At 43.6% G+C, this 22,316-nt stretch overlaps 1 protein-coding gene across 2 annotated transcripts in view; it reads left to right on the forward strand.

The window, feature by feature from the left end:
• celsr1a (cadherin EGF LAG seven-pass G-type receptor 1a) overlaps window positions 1–22,316 on the forward strand; it is a 286,490-nt gene that overhangs the window by 244,338 nt on the left and 19,836 nt on the right. For both annotated transcript variants that reach the window (XM_078419812.1, XM_078419813.1), the window contains exons 19-25: window positions 709–918; window positions 11,456–11,639; window positions 12,899–13,042; window positions 14,350–14,524; window positions 15,223–15,390; window positions 17,990–18,116; window positions 19,784–19,984. In XM_078419812.1, the coding sequence (XP_078275938.1) occupies window positions 709–918; window positions 11,456–11,639; window positions 12,899–13,042; window positions 14,350–14,524; window positions 15,223–15,390; window positions 17,990–18,116; window positions 19,784–19,984 (1,209 nt within the window). The remainder of the gene's footprint in view (window positions 1–708; window positions 919–11,455; window positions 11,640–12,898; window positions 13,043–14,349; window positions 14,525–15,222; window positions 15,391–17,989; window positions 18,117–19,783; window positions 19,985–22,316) is intronic.

Below are 22,316 nucleotides of genomic sequence, written 5' to 3' on the forward strand. Positions count from 1 at the left end.
GGAAGTGCTCACTCCTCGTTCCACGAGTTTTCAGATGAGCTTGGGTTTTTTTTTCAGATTAGTAAGTTTAATCTTGCACCATTTCACTATTGCTGGCATCATTTGGGAGAGTTTCACATTGGAATAAATGTAAGGCAAACAAAAATCATGCCACAAATTGAAGAGTTGAATTTCCCACTCAGTGCCAAGGCATCCTGAAATGTGTATTAGACATAGAGTCAAATGTGAACTGCAAGTACCATTTCTTTCAGAGTTGTGCAAAGGAATTTTGATGTCTATTAATTATCGGCTGTGTAATCATAATGCCGTTTGTCCAATAAGATTTTAAACTATGGAAAAGTGGACAACAGATGCAATATGCTTTTGTAATGTAGAGCAGCACAATTTTCCTGTCATCTTAATTTCTCAAGAGTCCACAGTAAGAAAAATAAATAAAAAAGGATCATTAAACATTAATTTTTGTGGGACCTTTTTTGGATTCAAATTGATGGCAGCATTCCGTGCTTGTAAGGATCATTATGTGAAGCAGTTTCAGCAAGGCAGTTGTGTGCTGTTCCCTTTTAAAACATAATTACACAATTTACTGGTGCCATCCGAGACTTGAGTTTATAAATACAGTCCATAGTTTATCCCAGTTGTTCAAATTGTTTCTTACAACTCTGCAGTTGTACAATTTACTGACTTTTTTTTGTTATGTTTTGCAAACAGATGGAAAAACTTCATCGCAACGAAACCAGGATGAATACAGATAACTCAAAGAAACTCGCCAGCATGCTGCAGAATGCCACCAAACACACTCAAACTTATTATGGGAATGACGTGAAAATAGCTTACGAGCTGATCAAGAGGATCCTTCAATATGAGGGAAACCAACAGGATTTTGAACTGGCAGCAACTCAAGATGTTGAGTTTAATGAGGTTGGTATCTGGTGCTGCATTGTTTATTTTTATATTATTAATAGTCAATGCTGATTTCTTTTAAGGCTTCCTGTTGTGCACGACATGTGCAAATTATTTTTCAAACCTTTCTAAAGAAGGCAATTCTGAATTTACTTCCCTCAGCCTCCTACTCCAACACTCACATAATCTTTCCAATCAGTAATAAGCTGCAGGACTCAAAACTCCTGATACACATTTTCATTTCAATTCAAAGCTCCTTTTTCCATGAGATCCACTGAGATATGTTCAACAAACATATTTGGAAAGTACACATTTTTCACTCCTGTCAATGTCCTCATTGGAGATTGAAATCTTCTGATTACCATTGGGTAAATGTGTATAAAGATGTTGCGAGAGGTCTGTAAAGGTCGGGAAGTTGGAGAGAGGACAACCATTGGCTGAAAGTAAGTACCTGTTAATAGTGGTAGAAACGGCAGTTTAAAAAGAGCGCCAATAGGGCACTGTTAATCAGTCTGTAAAGGTCGGGAAGTTGGAGAGAGGACCACCATTGGCTGTAAGTGAGTGGGAATTACAGTGTAATAAGTCAGTCAGAAGAGAATACGTGGATTGGTTGATCATTTAAGTGAGAAGTCTGGTAAATTGGACAATCAGGCAATTTAATTGGTGATATAAGCAAGACTTGCAAAAGGGTGCAGCCCTGTGAGAAAAGTGCGAGTCTTTGGCTGCGAGTCTTTGGCGAGGAGGTTACAATTGTTTTAAGCCAGACACAAGGTAATGGCGGAAAAGTTGGTGCAGTGTGTTTCCTGCAGGATGTGGGAAGACAGGGACGTCGCTGGAGCTTCTGGGAGCTACACCTGCAAGAACTGTGTCCAGGTGCAGCTCCTGAAGGGACGTGTGGTGGAGTTGGAGAGGCAGTTGGATGACCTCAGGGCCATCCGGGAATGCGAGAGTTTCCTCGACAGGACCTATTGTGAGGCTGTCACGCCAAGGGTCCAGGTCGAGCGAAGGTGGGAGACTGTTTCAGGGGGGAGTGGACGAGGACTACAGGAGACCCCAGTGGCTGTGCCTATTGCAAATAGGTATACCCTCTTGGGAACTGTCGGGGCAGAAGACGTTTCCAGTCCGAGTGGCGGTCCTGTTGGCAAGGATACTCGACAGGGGAGACCGAAGTCAGGAAGAGCCGTAGTGGTCGGTGACTCCATAGTCCGAGGGACGGACAGAAGATTCTGTGGCAGCAGGAGGGACTTGAGGATGGTCTGTTGCCTCCCTGGTGCCAGGGTTCAACACATCACGGACCGGCTTCAGAAAATCCTAGTGAGGGAAGGCGATCAACCTGAAGTCGTTGTGCATGTGGGCACGAATGACGTCGGGCGGAAGAGGAAGGAGGTGCTACAGCGGGAGTTTAGAGAGTTGGGAAAAACACTGAGAAGTAAGACGTCGAAGGTGGTTATCTCTGGACTGCTACCGGTACCTCGTGCTGGTGAGGCCAGGAACGGAGAGATAGAGGGTATGAATTTATGGCTGAGGGGCTGGTGCAGAGAGCAGGGATTTAGATTTCTGGACCACTGGGATCTCTTCTGGGCTAGGGGTGACTTGTACAAAAGGGACGGGTTACATCTTAACAGCAGGGGGACAAACATTCTGGCAGGCAGGTTTGCTAGTGTGACACCTGTGGCTTTAAACTAAGTAGTGGGGGGGAGGGGTTAACAAATTGTGAATATGAAGATGAGGTTAAAAAAAAAAAGGGAATACAGGAGATATTGCAAAAGACTCTCGGAAGAATGGGAGCAGAAGTTCTAGAGGGGAAAAGAAATTAAGGGCAGGGCCAATTGTGACCGATGTGAGAGGGGAGGTGAATACAGAAGTTAAAGTGTTGTACTTAAATGCGCGTAGTATAAAAAATAAAGTGGATGAGCTTGAGGCTCAGTTAGTCATGGGCAAGTATGATGTTGTAGGGATCACTGAGACATGGCTACAAGAGGACCAGGGCTGGGAACTGAATATTCAGGGGTACACAATGTATAGAAAAGACAGACAGGTGGGCAGAGGGGGTGGGGTTGCTCTGATGGTAAGGAATGATATTCATTCCCTTGCAAGGGGTGACATAGAATCAGGAGATGTTGAATCAGTATGGATAGAAATGAGAAATTGTAAGGGTAAAAAGACCCTAATGGGAGTTATCTATAGGCCCCCAAACAGTAGCCTCGACATAGGGTGCAAGTTGAATCAGGAGATAAAATTGGCGTGTCAAAAATGTAATGCTAAACATAACATAACAACACTTTATTGTCACTCGGCACAACACCGAGCGAAATTTCAGCAGTCACACAAAATACAGCAAAAAGAAAAGAACACAGGACACCCGACCCCAACACAAACATCCATCACAGTGACTCCAAACACCCCCTCACTGTGATGGAGGCAACAAAAACTTCCCCTCTCTTCCCCCCGCACCCACGGACAGGCAGCTCGACCCCTACCGAGGCAAACGACACGCACAGCCCCCGCAAGGGGATGGAAGGCCCCCCGGCCGAGCCGCCCCGGGCACCGAAACGTCCCGCGGCCGCACCGGGCGATGTTAAGTCCAACGGCCGAGCCGCACCGGGCACTGAAACGTCCCGCGGCCGAACAGCGCTGACGATGTTAAGTCCAGCGGCCAAGCCGCACCGGGCACTGAAACGTCCCGCGGCCACACCGGGCGATGTTAAGTCCAGCGGCCGAGCCGCACCGGGCATTGAAACGTCCCGCGGCCGAGCCGCACCGGGCACTGAAACGTCCCGCGGCCACACCGGGCACTGAAACGTCCCGCGGCCACACCGGGCGATGTTAAGTCCAGCGGCCAAGCCGCACCGGGCACTGAAACGTCCCGCGGCCACACCGGGCGATGTTAAGTCCAGCGGCCGAGCCGCACCGGGCACTGAAACGTCCCGCGGCCGCACCGGGCGATGTTAAGTCCAGCGGCCGAGCCGCACCGGGCACTGAAACGTCCCGCGGCCGAGCTGCGCCGGCAATGTTAAGGCCCGCAGCCGAGCCGCACCGGGCACTGAAACGTCCCGCAGCCGAGCTGCGCCGGCAATGTTAAGGCCCGCAGCCGAGCCCGCACCGGGCACTGAAACGTCCCGCAGCCGAGCTGCGCCGGCAATGTTAAGGCCCGCAGCCGAGCCGCGCCCCGGGGAAGAGACCTAATAAAATAAAGGTTTCCCCCCCGCCCCACCCCCCCACCCCACCCCACACCCCCACCACACACCCCCACCACACATACACAGCCAAAAACAGAAACAAAAACCATCCCAACACCGACACAAACAAAAAAAAAGAAAAAAAGACAACAGACTGCCAGAGAGCCGCAGCCGTTAGGCGCAGCCAACTCCTCCGGTGGTTATGGGAGATTTCAACATGCAGGTAGACTGGGAAAATCAGGTTGGAAATGGACCCCAGGAAAGAGAGTTTGTAGAGTGCCTTCGAGATGGATTCTTAGAACAGCTTGTACTGGAGCCGACCAGGGAGAAGACAATTCTGGATTTAGTGTTGTGTAATGATCCTGATCTGATAAGGGGACTAGAGGTAAAAGAGCCATTAGGAGGCAGTGATCACAACATGATAAGTTTTACTCTGCAAATGGAAAGGCAGAAGGGAAAATCGGAAGTGTCAGTATTACAGTATAGCAAAGGGGATTACAGAGGCATGAGGCAGGAGCTGGCCAAAATTGACTGGAAGGAGGCCCTAGCAGGGAAGACGGTAGAACAGCAATGGCAGGTATTCCTGGGAATAATGCAGAGGTTGCAGGATCAATTTATTCCAAAGAGGTGGAAAGACTCTAAGGGGAGTAAGAGACACCTGTGGCTGACAAGGGAAGTCAGGGACAGCATAAAAATTAAGGAGAGGAAGTATAACATAGCAAAGAAGAGTGGGAAGACAGAGGATTGGGACTCTTTTAAAGAGCAACAAAAGTTAACTAAAAAGGCAATACGGGGAGAAAAGGAGGTACGAGGGTAAACTAGCCAATAATATAAAGGAGGATAGCAAAAGTTTTTTTAGGTACGTGAAGAGGAAAAAAATAGTCAAGGCAAATGTGGGTCCCTTGAAGACAGAAACAGGGGAATTTATTATGGGGAACAAAGAAATGGCAGACGAGTTAAACCGTTACTTTGGATCTGTCTTCACTGAGGAAGATACACACAATCTCCCAAATGTTCTAGGGGCCGGAGAACCTAGGGTGATGGAGGAACTGAAGGAAATCCACATTAGGCAGGAAATGGTTTTGGGTAGACTGATGGGACTGAAGGCTGATAAATCCCCAGGGCCTGATGGTCTGCATCCCAGGGTACTTAAGGAGGTGGCTCTAGAAATAGTGGAAGCATTGGAGATCATTTTTCAATGTTCTATAGATTCAGGATCAGTTCCTGTGGATTGGAGGATAGCAAATGTTATCCCACTTTTTAAGAAAGGAGGGAGAGAGAAAACAGGTAATTATAGACCAGTTAGTCTGACATCAGTGGTGGGGAAGATGCTGGAGTCAATTATAAAAGACGAAATTGCTGAGCATTTGGATAGTAGTAACGGGATCATTCCGAGTCAGCATGGATTTACGAAGGGGAAATCATGCTTGACAAATCTACTGGAATTTTTTGAGGATGTAACTAGGAAAATTGACAGGGGAGAGTCAGTGGATATGGTGTACATCGACTTTCAGAAAGCCTTCGACAAGGTCCCACATAGGAGATTAGTGGGCAAAATTAGGGCACATGGTATTGGGGGTAGGGTACTGACATGGATAGAAAATTGGTTGACAGACAGAAAGCAAAGAGTGGGGATAAATGGGGCCCTTTCGGAATGGCAGGCAGTGACCAGTGGGGTACCGCAAGGTTCGGTGCTGGGACCCCAGCTATTTACGATATACATTAATGACTTAGACGAAGGGATTAAAAGTACCATTAGCAAATTTGCAGATGATACTAAGCTGGGGGGTAGTGTGAATTGTGAGGAAGACGCAATAAGGCTGCAGGGTGACTTGGACAGGTTGTGTGAGTGGGCGGATACATGGCAGATGCAGTTTAATGTAGATAAGTGTGAGGTTATTCACTTTGGAAGTAAGAATAGAAAGGCAGATTATTATCTGAATGGTGTCAAGTTAGGAGGAGGGGGAGTTCAACGAGATCTGGGTGTCCTAGTGCATCAGTCATTGAAAGGAAGCATGCAGGTACAGCAGGCAGTGAAGAAAGCCAATGGAATGTTGGCCTTCGTAACAAGAGGAGTTGAGTATAGGAGCAAAGAGGTCCTTCTACAGTTGTACCGGGCCCTGGTGAGACCGCACCTGGAGTACTGTGTGCAGTTTTGGTCTCCAAATTTGAGGAAGGATATTCTTGCTATGGAGGGCGTGCAGCGTAGGTTCACTAGGTTAATTCCCGGAATGGCGGGACTGTCGTATGTTGAAAGGCTGGAGCGATTGGGCTTGTATACACTGGAATTTAGAAGGATGAGGGGGGATCTTATTGAAACATATAAGATAATTAGGAGATTGGACACATTAGAGGCAGGAAACATGTTCCCAATGTTGGGGGAGTCCAGAACAAGGGGCCACAGTTTAAGAATAAGGGGTAGGCCATTTAGAACGGAGATGAGGAAGAACTTTTTCAGTCAGAGAGTGGTGAAGGTGTGGAATTCTCTGCCTCAGAAGGCAGTGGAGGCCAGTTCGTTGGATGCTTTCAAGAGAGAGCTGGATAGAGCTCTTAAGGATAGCGGAGTGAGGGGGTATGGGGAGAAGGCAGGAACGGGGTACTGATTGAGAGTGATCAGCCATGATCGCATTGAATGGCGGTGCTGGCTCGAAGGGCTGAATGGCCTACTCCTGCACCTATTGTCTATTGAGAGTACTTTAATTATTTCTAATCTGAGGTATTATTATTTGTAGATTTTCATATCCAGTGTGATAAATAATTTTAGATTTTAAATGTTCTTTATACCGTGTCCTTGCATTTCTTTTCTCCTTAGCCTCCCAAATACAGTTATAATATTGAATAACCTGTTTGTCAATGGTTTTAATAATAAATCCCAAAGGTGAACAAATGGAGCAGTTCCTGTTTCTATAACATACTAACCTACAGCCAGGAAAGTAGCATCACCTGTTGACAAATGCATAAAATCATTTGGTATGGTGAATATCACCAGACATCATAGCCGAAGGGCCTGTTGCCCTGCTGTACTGTTTTATGTTTTTAATTAATGTTGATGGATGCGTAAAGTGGGTGGAAAAGGCAAGGATGAACTTAATAGCCTTGGTTTAGCTGGGTTTGGCAGACTGTTCTATGCTGAACGTCCATCATCTCTCAACACTCAATCTCTCAGCTTCATCGACACCAGCCTGTCTCGGCAAGGCCACCAGTATAATCAAGGACCAGTCTCAGCCCGACCCCTCCCTCTTCTTCCCTTTCCCATTAAGCAACAGGAACAGAAGTTTGAAAACACATTCCTCCTGATTCTGGAACTGTTTTTTTCCCAGCTGTTATCAAGCAACTGAACCATCCTATCACCAACCAGAGAGCATGACCACACATCTACCTCATTGGAGACCCTTGGACTATCTTGAAACAGACTTTATTGGACCTTGTCTCGCACTAAACGTTATTCTCTTGATCCTGTGGGCAGCTTGACTGTAGTCATGTATAGTCTTTTCACTAACTGGATAGCACACACAAAAAAAAAGCTTTTCACAGCACCTCAGACTTGCAGATCCACCTTCTCTACCAATTTCCCAACGTTGCTCCAATATTGGGATCTTCATGGAGCCCGGCAGGGTGAGTACACGCGCTGGGTTTTCCCAGCAGCCACGCTGGGGAATTTGCCCACAGAACCTGGGCCAGGATAACCCCAGTGCAGAATCCCCAGGCTCATCCATATGAACCCAAACTAGAGGACCAAAGAGAGGAAAGATTAAAAATAACTGGCTTCCAGATTTTTTTTAACTAACTGTTAATTTTAAGGTTAAGAGCTATTAGTTGATTTGTCAAAAAAAAAATTTAATGGATGAAATTGCTTATTTCATTTGTAGCAAAATGCAAAATCCTGGAGTGACTCAGCAGATCAGGCAGCATCTGTGAGGGAATGAATAGGTAATGTTTCAGGTGGGGACTTTCCTTCAAACTGACAAAGTTTGAAGAAGGATCCCGACCTGAAACGTCGCCTATCCAGTCCCTCCAGAGATGCTGCCTGAGGTGTACTCCAGCACTTTGCGTTTTGAACAAGATTCCAGCATCTGCAGTCCCTGGCGTTTCTCTTTATTTGTAAAAGCTTTAATAGGTTTCTGAATGCTGGAGACATTCAGAAATGTTTAAAAACGTGTTAGCGTTGATAGATAGCCAAGCTGGAGTGGAGCTTTGGCAGCTGACAAGGGCTTCTACATTGGTTTAGTGGGCAGAGCTGGTTCATTGTTTGAGCACTACACAGTGCAGTCAGCTCCAGATTTGTCTCGGCCACCTGTCCCGATCTAAGGAAGGTAAGCTCTCGATAATGGAAAGTACAGGCGTCAAATAAAGGTGGAGCTGCCCTTATGAAAATCCAGACTGTCAGTTTCTTTACTGGGACTGAAATCTGGAAAGTCATCAAACCACTACAAATACCCAGCCATGTTTGGTTATTGTGAATAGATGATCATAACTACTGTAATTATCATTTAATAGCAGTATCCGTGTGCTCTAATTCAAAATATGCTTTATGTTTGAAGCCACGGTAAACAGTGAAGGACTGCCAAGTTCACTCACTGAAGCTTAAACATTTAAAATTCAGAAATGTAAGAGTGAAACTTTGCTCGTCCTAATATAAATGGCTACAAATATATTCAACGGCAAGGAAGAAATCTGCTTAAGACCACAAATTTTGGTGGTTTTTAACACATACATGTACACTCAACATATTACAATTGTTTGCTTAATTTCCTCTCTACTCTCCAAGGAGATGCTCTTTCACATTTACCCAAAGGTGACTTGTAGCTGAATCTGCAGCTTTAAAACTGAAATCTGTTGTAACTGATTCTTGCTGCATTTGGCTTAAACTACAGTGAAAATCTAGTGATGTGTGCTTTCTGTGAAATGGGTTTCATTCAATCTATTCTTCTCTAGTTCTTCATAGTTCTGTACAAAGAAGAGTGCTTTTATGGATTGGATCCTTACAGCTGATATGCTGATTTTCCCTTTGTAACAATTTCTCTTTACAGTATGCTTTAGTATTTTGGAACAGTTAACAAGACTTGTAACTGTGCTCAGCTTTCTGCGTATACCGCTAGGTAATACGTTACCCGCGAGGTCAGAGTGCTGCTGCTGTTCAGTATGTGTGCTTTACACCTGGGGCCCACAGGATAACTCTAATTTTGCTAGTTCTAGTTTAGTTTAGTTTAGAAATTCAGCACAGAAACAGGCCCTTTGGCCCACTGAGTCCACACTGATCAATGATCATCCCATGCACTGAAACTATCCTGCACACTAGGGACAATTTACAATTTTACTGAAGCCAATTAACCTACAAACCTAACGGCAGCGGCTGACTAGCAGTCTGTCCGTCTTTTTTTTGTTGAGTGTCGGTGTTGGGATGGTTTTTGTATATTTTTTTGGTTGTGTATGTGTGGGAGGGGGTGGTGGGGGTGGGGGTGTGGGTGGGTGTGGGTGTGGGAGGGGGGGGGGCTTTTCTCTTCCTCACAGCGCGGGCTGCGGCTCGGCTGCGGGGCCTAACATCACCCGCTGCGGCTCGGCCGCTGGACTTTACACCCCGGTGCGGCTCGGCCGCTGGACTTTACATCCCGCTGCGGCTTGGCCGCTGGACTCAACAGTGCCCGGTGCAGCTCGGCTACGGGGCTTAACATCCCGGTGCAGCTCGGCTGCGGGGCTTTTCATCGCTGGTGCGGCTCGACTGCGGACTTAACAGTGCCCGGTGCAGCTCGGCTGCGGAGCTGAACACCGCCCGGTGCAGCTCGACTGCGGGGCTTTTCATCGCTGGACTGCGGACTTAACAGTGCCCGGTGCGGCTCGACCACGGGACTTAGCTGCGCAAGGCTTGGTCGCGGGCCTTTCATCGCCCGGTTCGGCCGCGGGACGTTTCAGCGCCCGGTGCGGGGACTGTGCGGGTTGGTCGGGGACGAGCTGTCTGTCCGTGGGCGTGGGGAAGAGAGGGGAAGTTTTGTTGCCTCCATCACAGTGAGGGGGTGTTTGGAGTCACTGTGATGGACGTTTGTGTTGGGGTTATGTGTCTTGTGTTCTTTTTTTTTTCTGTGACTGCTATGTAGTTTCGTTCGGTACTTCGGTACCGAACGACAAATAAAGCTCTGTTATACTGTTATACTGTTATCTTTGGAGTGTGGGAGAAAACCTACGCAGGTCACGGGGAGAACGTATAAACTCCGTACAGACAAGCACCTCGAGTCATGCTCGAACCCGGGTCTCTGGCACTGCACCACCATGCCGCCAAAACTTGTTGCCCGCTACTACTTTGAGAGAGTACTCTGCCAGAACAATGGGGTGTTGAACAGCCGCCTGGACTGCCTTTTGTCTCTTTTGAGTAACTAAGCCAAGGTGGATAACTCGAAGGATTTGACTAATCTTTCCTGCAACACTCAATGTTCATTGCATGAAAACAAAATATTTTTTTATTAACACCTCAAAGGAAAGCAATGAGTATTATACTTCTGTGCCTTACACAGATAAGAATTGTCAGCAGTGTTTAACAGAACGGTAAAATATGCAAATCTCTCCATTGCTGCTAACATTATTCTGAACACTAAATGTGAAAGTATGAACAGATAACCTGAGAACAAAACTGTCATACCTCAGATACACAATTCAGATGTAAATCCAGTGGGAAGATATTATTAAATTTGAAAAGTGCTTGTTAAATTTGATGTTATATTAAAAGCCTTTCTTTTAAGATTTCATTCTTACTGTTCACCACTCAAAATAAAATTCAGGACAGCTTAAAAGAAGTTAAAGTTTTACACTCTTACCTCTGAAAGTTACATGGGGTTGGTCTCTGTACAAGGCGGGTGGTCTATTAGCTGTACTTGAGCTTCAGTTTTGACAACAGATGTATCGGAGCTGCAATTTGAAGACTGTTTAAGATGGTTGTTGAAAGTGATGGAACGAGATTTAGACTAGCTTGTAATTTTATGGTGCCATTTAAATTTGATGTGTTTTTTTTTTACAGAAAAAAATTGTTCACAGTAAGTTCAAACCCTGAAATTCAGATTTTAGTGTTCAGGAATGGAATGTCATTTACAGCATTGTTGGCACAAATTGAAGCATTCAGTCACAGAGAGGATGTTAATCAGTGACTTTGGCCACAGTTCTTTTAAAAAAAAAAGATTAAAAGATTATCCATAAATAATACTGCACCACATGGAGTAATATTGCTATACATTGGTAATTGGGATGAAGGGTAGCAGCAGCTACGGAATCTCCTATGTCTGGCTCCAATCCCAGTCATGTACGTTGGCCACTACTTACTAAAATGGTGGCATTACAGTACTTACCTCTGGCTGGAAGGTTTTAAATATATGCTGTGATTTTCATTTCAGAATATTGTCAGAGCTGCGAGTGCCATTTTGGATCCTCAGAACAAGGAGCATTGGGAACAGATCCAGCGGACAGAAGGAGGCACAGCGCATCTGATGAAGCACTACGATGAATACGCACACACCATAGCGCGAAACCTCAGGAAAACCTATCTCCGACCCTTCACCATCGTCACTGCCAATCTGAGTGAGTAATGAGGCACTGCTGTCTAATTATATCAATGTCACTCTGAGAAAAACGGCACACTGGAAATATTAGAGTGAATTCTAATACCCAGAATTTGCTGTGTGGGGCTGGCTTTGACATGAAAACATATTTGAAACCCGACCCTCTCCTGATCACTTCCAAGTTTATTGTGACATGCAATGGGCAGCCAGCCCATCTTATAAGGCAATCTGGCAATCTAAATAATAAGGATAACAACCACTGGATTTAACCAGCTTCTCAGGTCCCCGTTGCTGGCTGCATTTGCACTGGGAAACCTAGCAGCTGAAGGGAAACAATGGCTAGTTTGGGATAAGAGGGCACTGCTTGAGGGTTAGGAGGAGCAACACTCACCCTCCAATAAAAAACAATGCCAGGTTCATGGTTTGGCTCAACCGGCTCCTTCCTTTGAAGTTCTATCCACGTGACTCGATGCGTAGCACGTTAATCAATCTGACATCAAAGTAGGAAATTCATATCTGTATACAGTTGGAATTGAAGTATGTGAAGAATCTAGTATGAAATTTTGGACCTAGGTTATGTAACCCAACTATCTTGGGTATTCCTATCCTTCTGATGGGTTGATGTATTTAGAATCACAATTGTTCAGTCTTTCAGCATTCCAACCTGTTGTGCTGGAATCCACTGTGTCTGATGCATTGCAATGCTTGCTCTTTGCTGGACTCTATCTCAACAGCCTGGTTACAGATATCCCATCACCTCAATCGAGAGACGCCTGTAAAAAAAAAGTTAAGGCTTTCTCCATGCATTTCACATTTAAGTAATCGAGGCTCAGTGCATAGGCTGCTGCCTCTTATTGCTTTCTTTGTGGGACCTCCTTCAGGCTTAGCTGCATTCCATGTGCAGCTGGTGAAGATCTATCACCAAACTTTCACTACAGCCAGGTTAAGAATGGGAGGACCATTGACTCCCAGCATCAGTAATCCTTCCCTCATCCCTGCGCTGGGCATCGCAGTGCACAGAGTAACAGCTGCTGATTGTGGTGGAAGTACTCAGACCTGAAAAACTACACACAAACCTGAACCAGCCAAACAAATCTTGCCCAACAGTCGCCCATACTTCATGAGTCTGAAGGAAAGTCTTAATTTATTCACTGTAAAATGGTTTTTTTTAAATTTCAACATTTAAGTGAACCAAAAGCAACCAACTAATGATAATGTAAGACCGGTCTTTTTCCTATGTACTTGACCTTCATGTTGATGTGTTTCTTATACCGCTAGTCATTGCAGTCGACCTGTTTGAGATACCAAACTTTGGAGGCACCAGCATGCCACAGTTTGAGAAAATCCGTGAAGAAATTCCAGCGGACCTTGAATCCAGTGTATTTTTTCCCTATGCCCTCTTCAAAGCCAGAGATGACCAAGGTAAGGAGTGTTTCTATCTTATTGTTGCACTTTTTATTTAAAGCTTTGGGTGCTGAGTTGTGCTCCAAATGCAGGCCTGAGCCAGTGGACAAACTACCAGGCTTAATCCACATTCTGTACCTGTTTAATTGCTCTGGAAACTGTAAGGCCCATCAAGAACAATATGCCTTTCTTTCCATCACATGGCTACGTTCGGATTGTATTTGAATCTCATCAATGAAGAAAATGCTGCTGAATGTTTGAGAAATGTCCCTTAGTTCAGAATATAAATCTCAGTTGAGCACTGGGTCCAATACAGCAGATAAATTGTTCGGCTTATCGTTTGAACTACTCATGGGGAAAAATTGAAGCCTTTGAAGGGAAGCATTCACTGGAAGTGTTACATCAGCTTCACAGCAGTTTTAACGTCTAATGGCTTTGATGCTGTAAGACCCCTGCCATTAATGAAATAGAACAATTTTTCATAATCCTTAGCTGAACGTGGAGCTGTTTTCCTTCACAAGTGAAGCAGGTCATGCGGATTTATTGCCCTTTGACGTGAAATATTGCCGCAGTCATCCAAAAGTCAGCTCATTCATATCTTGGCAGAACCCACACTGAGGCAGCATGTCTCACATGATGTGAAGTAACAAAATAGTTTTTCAGTAGCTAAAGCATGTAAACCAGGATGTTTGTAATTTTATTTTCTTATCTGTGTCGAGTTCGCTGATCGTAACCAGGTGTGAAGGCTGTGGGTGGCTCACTGTGTTTATCCTTGAGAGCAGAAAATCACTTGCACTTCACACTCCCATTAACTGTCCATGCTTGGTTGTCAAGAACCCACAGTTTGCACTGACTGACCAGGACAATGTGCAGGAAAGGCCTCTGGGGCTGAAATAGAAAAGGGCCAGTATAGCCCAGGAACGGACACTTCGGTTCCACAATGTTTGTGCGGAACATGATGTCAAGTTAAACTGGCCTCATCATGCCTGCCCCTCTATGATCCATCCCTCTATTCTCTGCATTTCCATGTGCCTATCGAAAAGCCTCTTAAACGCCACTATCATATCTGCCTCCACCACCACCCACCTGGCAATGCGTTCCAGGCCTCCACCACTCTCTGTGAAAAATTGATAGAAAGACGTGTGAAAGACAATTTCATCATGTTAATGGATCCATCATCAGAGATTATCATGTAGATTGTACACCAAATGTTGAAATCCGTATGGAATTTAAAAAGTTTCCACATGACCTAAATCTAACTGAAAGTGTGTAAGGAATGGCTTGATTATTTGTTGCCTGCAATGACATCTTGTGTGAAACTCCAGAACAGGGTTATCACCCTACACACAATGGAAGTTGGAGGCCAGAGAATGCATTGGCAAAGAGGCAGAAGAGAAGAGCAGATGGATCCCATCAGTATGCAGTTGGTGTGGTGATAATATATCGATCACTGGGACAACTCTTGCCTGAACGGTTTGACCCTGATCGAAGAAGTATGAGGTATGTTACTCATTGCGTAATGAACTTTTTGGAACAGTAATGAATTTAATTCTTGCATTTTCTTAAATAACCGGGAAAGCATAGCCCTTCCATCATGTTGTGATCTGAGCAGTCAAAGCTGAAGTGTCCAATTTTCATATGACCATCTCAACGTTGGGAAATAAAAAGCAGCTTTCAAAGTTTTCTGATAACTTGGTGATTCTCACTAAACTGAAAATCAGATAGTATGGGCTTTGAAGTTGCATTGTTTTGTGAAATTTATGGTTACAGTAGGTCCTTGTTTGTAGATTGACCATTGGCAAATTGTGTAACCACTGAGTGGGAGGTGGTGTTTGTTTTCCAGTAGATTCTCCAAACTATTGGCTAAATGGTTATTGGAAAATTATTTGAAAAGAATCAACTCTGCTGCAAGAAGTAAATCAGTGATCTCTTCAACATGTCTAACTTTTGAAGAACTCCATCTGTGTTACACATGTGTCTTCTGCTGGCAACAGAATTTGCTGCTTGCTTTGATTTTGTTTTTCAAATAGTTGTGATGGGAGATTGAGGGTAATTACAGGGTGCCTTCACTTTGAGATACTTTGATGGGCAATTGGAGGACATTGAAACCTCTGGGGTTCTTGCATACCTTGCCTTGCTCTGCCAGAAATATCCGAATACCTTCAGCATGCCTTGATCAATGTGTTGTTTGTTTTCAGAGTTCCTAACCGGCCAGTCATAAATACACCCATCGTGAGTGCCACAGTTTACACTGAGGACCATGAATTGCCTCAACAACTGCAGAGACCAGTAACTCTGAAGTATCGTTTGTTTGTGACAGAAGAAAGAACCAAGCCCCTCTGTGTATTTTGGAATCATACTCTTGCGTAAGTGAGACACAAAAAAACATTTAGCTTTTCTTTTCTTTTCTTTGAATCTGTTAAGGCATAAAAAAATCAGAATTCCCTGTTGAATGCAAAGGATTATATAATTTTGTTCAAATTTGACATTTCGTTCAATTTTTTTGAATTGAATTGAATTTATTTGTCATTCAAAAACATTTGAACAAAATGTCAAATTTGAACGAATTCTATATATATATATATATATATATATAAACATAGCACAAAAAGTAAGAAAATTTGTGTTTGGTAGATTATTTCTTTGTTGTAACAATGCTTCTTGGCAGTAAATCTTATACCGTTGGAAAGCCTGTTTATTTCCCTTTTAAATGGTGCCACATTTGTAAGGAACATGCATTTGTGGGATGAGCAGCAGAGCTGAGTATGTGGGTTGCGCCCATGAAAAATCTGCCAAATCTTCTCTGCCAATGCCAAACAGCTTATTCTGCCATTGACTCTTGTTCGGAGTTGTTTGGTGGAGTGGATGATTGAAGTCTGAAGAAACAAGACATATTGGCAATTTAACAATTTATTCATTTAATAAACAGGAGCCTCAGTAGCGTGTGGAAGAACCATACACAGCCACAACAGCCTGGCACCTCCTCCTCATGCTGGTCACCAGCCTGGTCACACACTGTTGTGGGATGGCATCCCATTCTTCAACCAGCATTTGTCGCAAGTCAGCCAACGTGGTTGTGTTGGTCACTCTGGCACGAACAGCACGCCCAAGCTGATCCCACAAGTGTTCAATGGGGTTGAGGTCAGGACTGCTGGCAGGCCATTCCATCCTCTCCACTCCCAAATTCTGGAGGTAGTGTCTGAGAAACCCTGCTCTGTGGGGCGAGCATTGTCATCTTGGAGGATAGAGTTCGGTCCCAGACTGTGGAGATATGGGATTGCCACTGGTTGCAGAATCTCATCTCGATATCTCTCTGCATTGAGATTGCCTCCAATGATGACAAGCCTCGTTTTTCCAGTGAGGGAGATGCCGCCCCACACCATCACACTGCCTCCACCAAAAGATGTTACTCTATCGGTGCAGCAATCAGCATAGCGTTCTCCGCGTCTTCTCCACACTTTGATCCTATGATCCAACTGCCGTAGGCAGAATCTGGACTCATCGCTGAACATAACGTTCCTCCACATGTTCAGGTTCCAGTGCACGTGTTGCCGACACCAGCGCAAACGGGCCTGACGGTGAAGGGCAGTCATGGCAGGCCTCCTGGCAGCCCTATGAGACCGGAAATCGGCTGCGTGCAGTCTGTTCCGAATTGTCTGGGCAGAGAGCCGTCGGCCATATCGTCCTGCAAACCTTGACTGCAAATCTGTAGAAGACAGCCTACGGTTCCTAAGTGCTGACAGGGTGAGGAAACGGTCTTCTTCGGGTGTCGTCTTCTTGGGACGCCCACTTCGCGGCCTGTCTCTGACATCCCCCATTATATGGAACTTGGCCTTCACTTTGGAGATGGTACTAGGGCTCACTCCAAATAATGCCGCAACTTGGTTTTGCGGAACACCAGCTTGAAGTTGCCCTATCGCACAGGCCCTATCCAGATCAGTCAAACGTGGCATGCCGCTTCTTGGAGCAGACACCTACTGACCACTGTAGCAGGGCCCATGCTCACAGATGCTGCCAATCAGGTGCCAATCAGGCACCTGATTGTCAGCACCTGGGGGTACCAGAAGCTCAAAACAAGAGTCAATAGCAACAGCAGAATAAGCTGTTTGGCATTGGCAGGGAAGATTTGGCAAATTTTTCATGGGCGCAACCCATATACTCAGCTCTGCTGCTCATCCCACAAATGCATGTTCCTTACAAATGTGGCACCATTTAAAAGGGAAATAAACAGGATTTCCAACGGTATACGATTTATTGCCAAGAAGCATTGTTACAACAAAGAAATAATCTACCAAACACAAATCTCCTTACTTTTTGTGCTATGTTTATATATATATATAAATTGAATTGAATTTATTTGTCATTCAAAAACATTTGAACAAAATGTCAAATTTGAACAAAATTATATAATCCTTTGCATTCAACAGGGAATTCTGATTTTTTTTATGCCTTAACAGATTCAAAGAAAAGATAGAAGCTAAATGTTTAAAAATATTTTTAAACATTTCTTTAAAATATATATGTGTGTGTGTGTCCGTTTTTTGTCCATGCTATGAACTTAAAACAATCTCTGTAACCATTGGATTAACTATCACCTAAATGATAAAGCCAATTATTATTACTGGAGAATCATTTAAAGCATCTCTTTACGTATGTTTCATGTCATTCTTGATTTTGAAGCAAAACTAATGCTTTGCATTCAGTTTGACTTCCCTGAGTACCAGCTCTGCTGACAGATCCCCACCATCGTCTTCACACGGAGTTTGCCAAAACCAGTGCCGGTGAGCATCAGCAAGACTGCCCTGTGAACATCATCTCAATCTACAAGACCCAGTTTAACAGGAGAAATTGGCGCGTGTGTCATGTTGGACATGCTCATTATTCAATATTGCACAAATATTGAGGGCATTACACAGCTAATGGTTCTCAGTTTTTTTAAACCCTTGCATTGGTTTCCTTTGATAGGATTGGAGGCACAGGAGGGTGGTCTTCAAAAGGATGTGAACTTGTGCACCGGAATGAATCCCACATCGACTGCCAGTGCAACCACATGACTAGTTTTGCCGTGCTCATGGACATTTCCAAGCGGGAGGTAAGGTGGATCACGTGCCTATATCCAAGATGCTTCCATTGTGCTTGAGGCACTGCAGCCTTCCTTTTCCAGTTTATTAAACACATTTTCCACATAGTCAACTCAGGCAGGGACATGCTTCCCTTTTTGTCTTGATTTCCTGGTGTGAAAAACAGGTTGCAGTATCTGAACAAGCTTAAAAATATAGCCTATAGCGACCTTGTCTTTTTAAACTAATATCTTAATACAGTATTATAGATGCTCATGCCTCAACAACGCTCCAACGTTTAGTGGGAATTGAGAAGCTGCGGTTATGTAAATAAGTTTCCAATTGATCTTAAGTGTTCAAAACGCAAGTGAATACTAGATTCGCCAAGGCTGTGGGCTTCGTGTAATTTTGTGCTCTTTATTTTATTTCTGTCTCACTCCAGCAGCCCTTTGCCTTGAAGCAAAAAGAATGCCTGTGAGACAGAAATCATAAATGACAAAAGAAGACTAATGAGGATCCATTGTTCCCACATTTGCAATTTGGGGTGGGTGGGGGTGGGTGGGGGTGGAATGTCACAGCAGCATAGCAACAGCTAGGTTACTGAGCTGCACCTACACTTGGGAATGCCATTAGCACTTGCTGTTGGAGTTTCTCTACACCGCTCACCACTTACAGATTGATCCATATAGTCCTGCAACATTGTTTCCCGATCTTTCTGCAGCTTCTTGACTGTTTTTTTCTTTCTCCTTAGTTGCAGAATATGTTGGTCTCTATCCCTCTATAACTCCACCATTCATATCAGAAGACAAAATTCAGTCGCTTAAAGTCATGTTGCAACCAGACTCACATTGCGACCAGCAGTGGTCATGGTGCCATAGCAATGTGAGGAGGGGTCAAATCACTTCTTGAAGTGGTAGATGTAACAACTAGTCCTTTGATGGTATTTTGTTGTCCATAAAGCCTTTGAGGCACCCCAATAATGTAAAAGGCACCGTGTAATCAGAATGATTTTTTCACTAATGTGAAGGTATTGAAAATGACATAGAAAATCTTTCAAAGCTGCATCCGGAAGTGGAGAAAGTTTGTTTCAGTTAGCTAGTACTGGAAGAACGTCTCCGTAACAGAGTATAAGGGCCACATGTTGGGAGGGTCACACATGAGGAACTGTACGTATCGTATTGATTGAACCTAATCCAGAATATCAAGGCACTAAAATTACCTTGCGATCTCATTCAAAATATTGATGCGTTGTTTTTATTCATGGTGGTTTTTGCTGAGGCAGGGGCAGTGTGATGAACCAGAAACCCACCATCTTCTACAAAAATGAAGTCTTGGTGTTTTCATTCCTCAAAAAGTCATAATTGGAGATTTTTGAAGTTTCATTTAAAAATGTGGTTACACTAAAGGCAAAAGGGTAAAAAATAATACATCAGCGAAAGAAAGTGGCATCGAAATTAATTTGGTAGGTCATTTATAATGCAAGCCAAATTCATAAGTTCATGACTTCATAACTTCAGATACCAATTCCAGATACATCTGCTGCAAATGAAATCCTTTGTTATTTTAATAAAAATAATTTGCTGCTGTCCATTTATCTCATTAACACTAAACATTAATTAATAAGATGAATTTCCACAAAATGCAGTAGTCTGGCTTCACAGTTTAAACGTTGATGATCTGTTTGTTGATTCTTCCCCAGCATGGTGAGGTGCTCCCTTTGAAGATCGTCACATATACCACCGTCTCGCTTTCGCTCTTTGCTTTGTTTGTGACTTTCCTGTTTCTCATCATGGTCAGAACTCTGCGTTCCAATCTCCATAACATCCACAAAAACCTGGTGGCCGCCCTCTTCTTCTCAGAGCTCGTCTTCCTTATTGGAATTAACCAGACAGAAAATCCTGTAAGTGACTAATTCAGTTTATTACCATTTTAAATCTCAGCATTGTCAAATCATTTTGGCCAAATGTGAAATATTTCACAAATGCAAGGTAATGTCTTGGTCAATGGGCCATGCCAGACCCAGTTCACCCATTGATTTTGTAGATCTTCAGATATTTTTCTTTCGGCTGGTTTCAGATTCAATCAAGGCTGAAGGGATAAAGGTTTTTCTGTCCACCAGTTGTGAAGATCCTGTGTTAAGTGTCAATCCAATTGCTTGTGACAAAAGAAAAGAAGTTTGCCTTATCCTATGGTTAAAGTAAAATCTTTTGTGGTAAAAGGTAGATTGATAACACTGTCATCACTGTCACATTTGTGATGTGAATTGCTACCATAAAATAGAATTAGTTCTGGTTCTGTCATTTTAATTAAATGTTTCTAGTTTCTTCACTATCTGTTCAGACTGTTGCCTGATTGATGATAGATGTACAATTTATATTCTGTGGTGATGTAATTTAAACCCCACTAATTATCTTAAGACTTTGAAATACTAAAAGAGTTTTGAAGTGTGCAATTGCGTGACAAACAGTGGCTGATAGCAACATTGATACTTCAATAAATTGTTTTGTGTGGATTCTCACCAACACATAAGCGAGGACTACTAATAAATAGGTGTCTAGTTTAGTTTGCACGGTTACCCAGCGGTAGAGGGCAGCACAGTGGAGTTGCTGCCTTACAGTGCTTGCAGCATTGATCCCGACAAAGGTGCTGTCTATATGGAGTTTGTACATTCTCCCCGGGACCGCGTGGGTTTGCTCCGAGATTTTCAGTTTCATTACAGTATAGGAAGAAAATTACATTAACGTCTCACTCAATAGCTAGTGAGTGTGAGAAATTATTTTACCAGTCTAATTGCCATACTTTTAAAAATAATAATTCACTGTTTGTGAATGTCATGCAATATATTTCAACCCTTGAAAATTAATTTATGCAAAATTCATATTTGCTCCTCAGCTCAAATTTTCATCCATTAATACAATACAATATCTTTATTGTCGTTATAAACGTTAATGCCCAGATTTCAATAAACTGGACTTCGGCCAGATTTTTCTAAAGCAGCTACCAATTTCCACCCAAATCTCCAATGATAATTTCATTTTAAATGTCAGAAATGAAGTCCATCCACTTGGCACTAGTGATAATTACAACTAAACCCCAATGGCGGCCTCTAGCGGAAATACATCGTAACTGCAGGCAAAATGAGTGCAATAACAATTGAGACGAAGAACAGATTTGAAAACTTTATCAAGGACGACTGTTGCTCTGTGTTAGCCAGCTAATTGTCCGAGAGTTCATTGCAAGTTTAATGCGATATTGCGTAATAATGCAATTCTCTTTAATGCTGAAGAAAAGGAAATTTGCTACCTCCCACAGCAGTAATCTCAGAGTTTAAATCTGCACTGCTGAATGATGGACAGGGCCTATGCTAAATATACACTTGGCTGATTGTTGGGCTACAGTGGGGAGTATGCAGGGAGCGTAGGGAAAATATGGCAATGCTCGGGATCCATTCCCCAATCTTTCAAAATATAGAGACACAATCTTTCTGCAGATTAATTCTGGGAGTGGTATCTCCGAGTACCCCTATGCTGACTGCCAGTAATAGCTGATGAAGTGACGCTTAGAGTATGCAGACAAGCATAAAACAAATTTGCGGGCATTTGGCCTTAATTCAATTCTTGGTTACTCGATCAAAAATTACATTTGGCCAATATTGTAGTTCTCAAACAAGGGACATTGTTGACATTCATTGGTTTAGAATTTATTTCTAGCAATGAGCTGCCAGTGCATGCCATTGGCCAACTCACCCTCATTTACTCTTATCAGATTTTTCATGGCAATATCCTTGATGAATCCATCTCCACCTTGTCAGTGAGTCCCTGCACCGAGCCTGGCATGGAGCTGCAGGTGCAAGTCTGAGCCACCCCCACAAAGGAGGTGAACAAGGATTTGATGGCACACTATCTGGTTTGGCCAACTATCAAAACACATGTTTTTGGTTGACAAAAACGTTCTAAAGCTATTGAAACAAATTAAAACAAAGATATTAGAGTCTTGACACTTAACGATATTTAGTAGGTCAAATTTATCAGCTGTCATTTAGCTGTGATTTCTGTCACTAAAAAGTATAAGGGCAGCAGGTACTTGAGAGCAGCTTCATCTGCAGTTATTCCAATACATACAACACCCTAACTTGGAAATGAGGATCTATAGCGTTAGACTGAAGGTAAAGAACTCGGATTATCAAAAATATATAATTATTCCATAGTTTTCATTGGATCTTAAATCCTCAA

This window comes from Rhinoraja longicauda, chromosome 23, assembly GCF_053455715.1.
Source record: "Rhinoraja longicauda isolate Sanriku21f chromosome 23, sRhiLon1.1, whole genome shotgun sequence".
Taxonomy (NCBI): domain Eukaryota; kingdom Metazoa; phylum Chordata; class Chondrichthyes; order Rajiformes; family Arhynchobatidae; genus Rhinoraja; species Rhinoraja longicauda.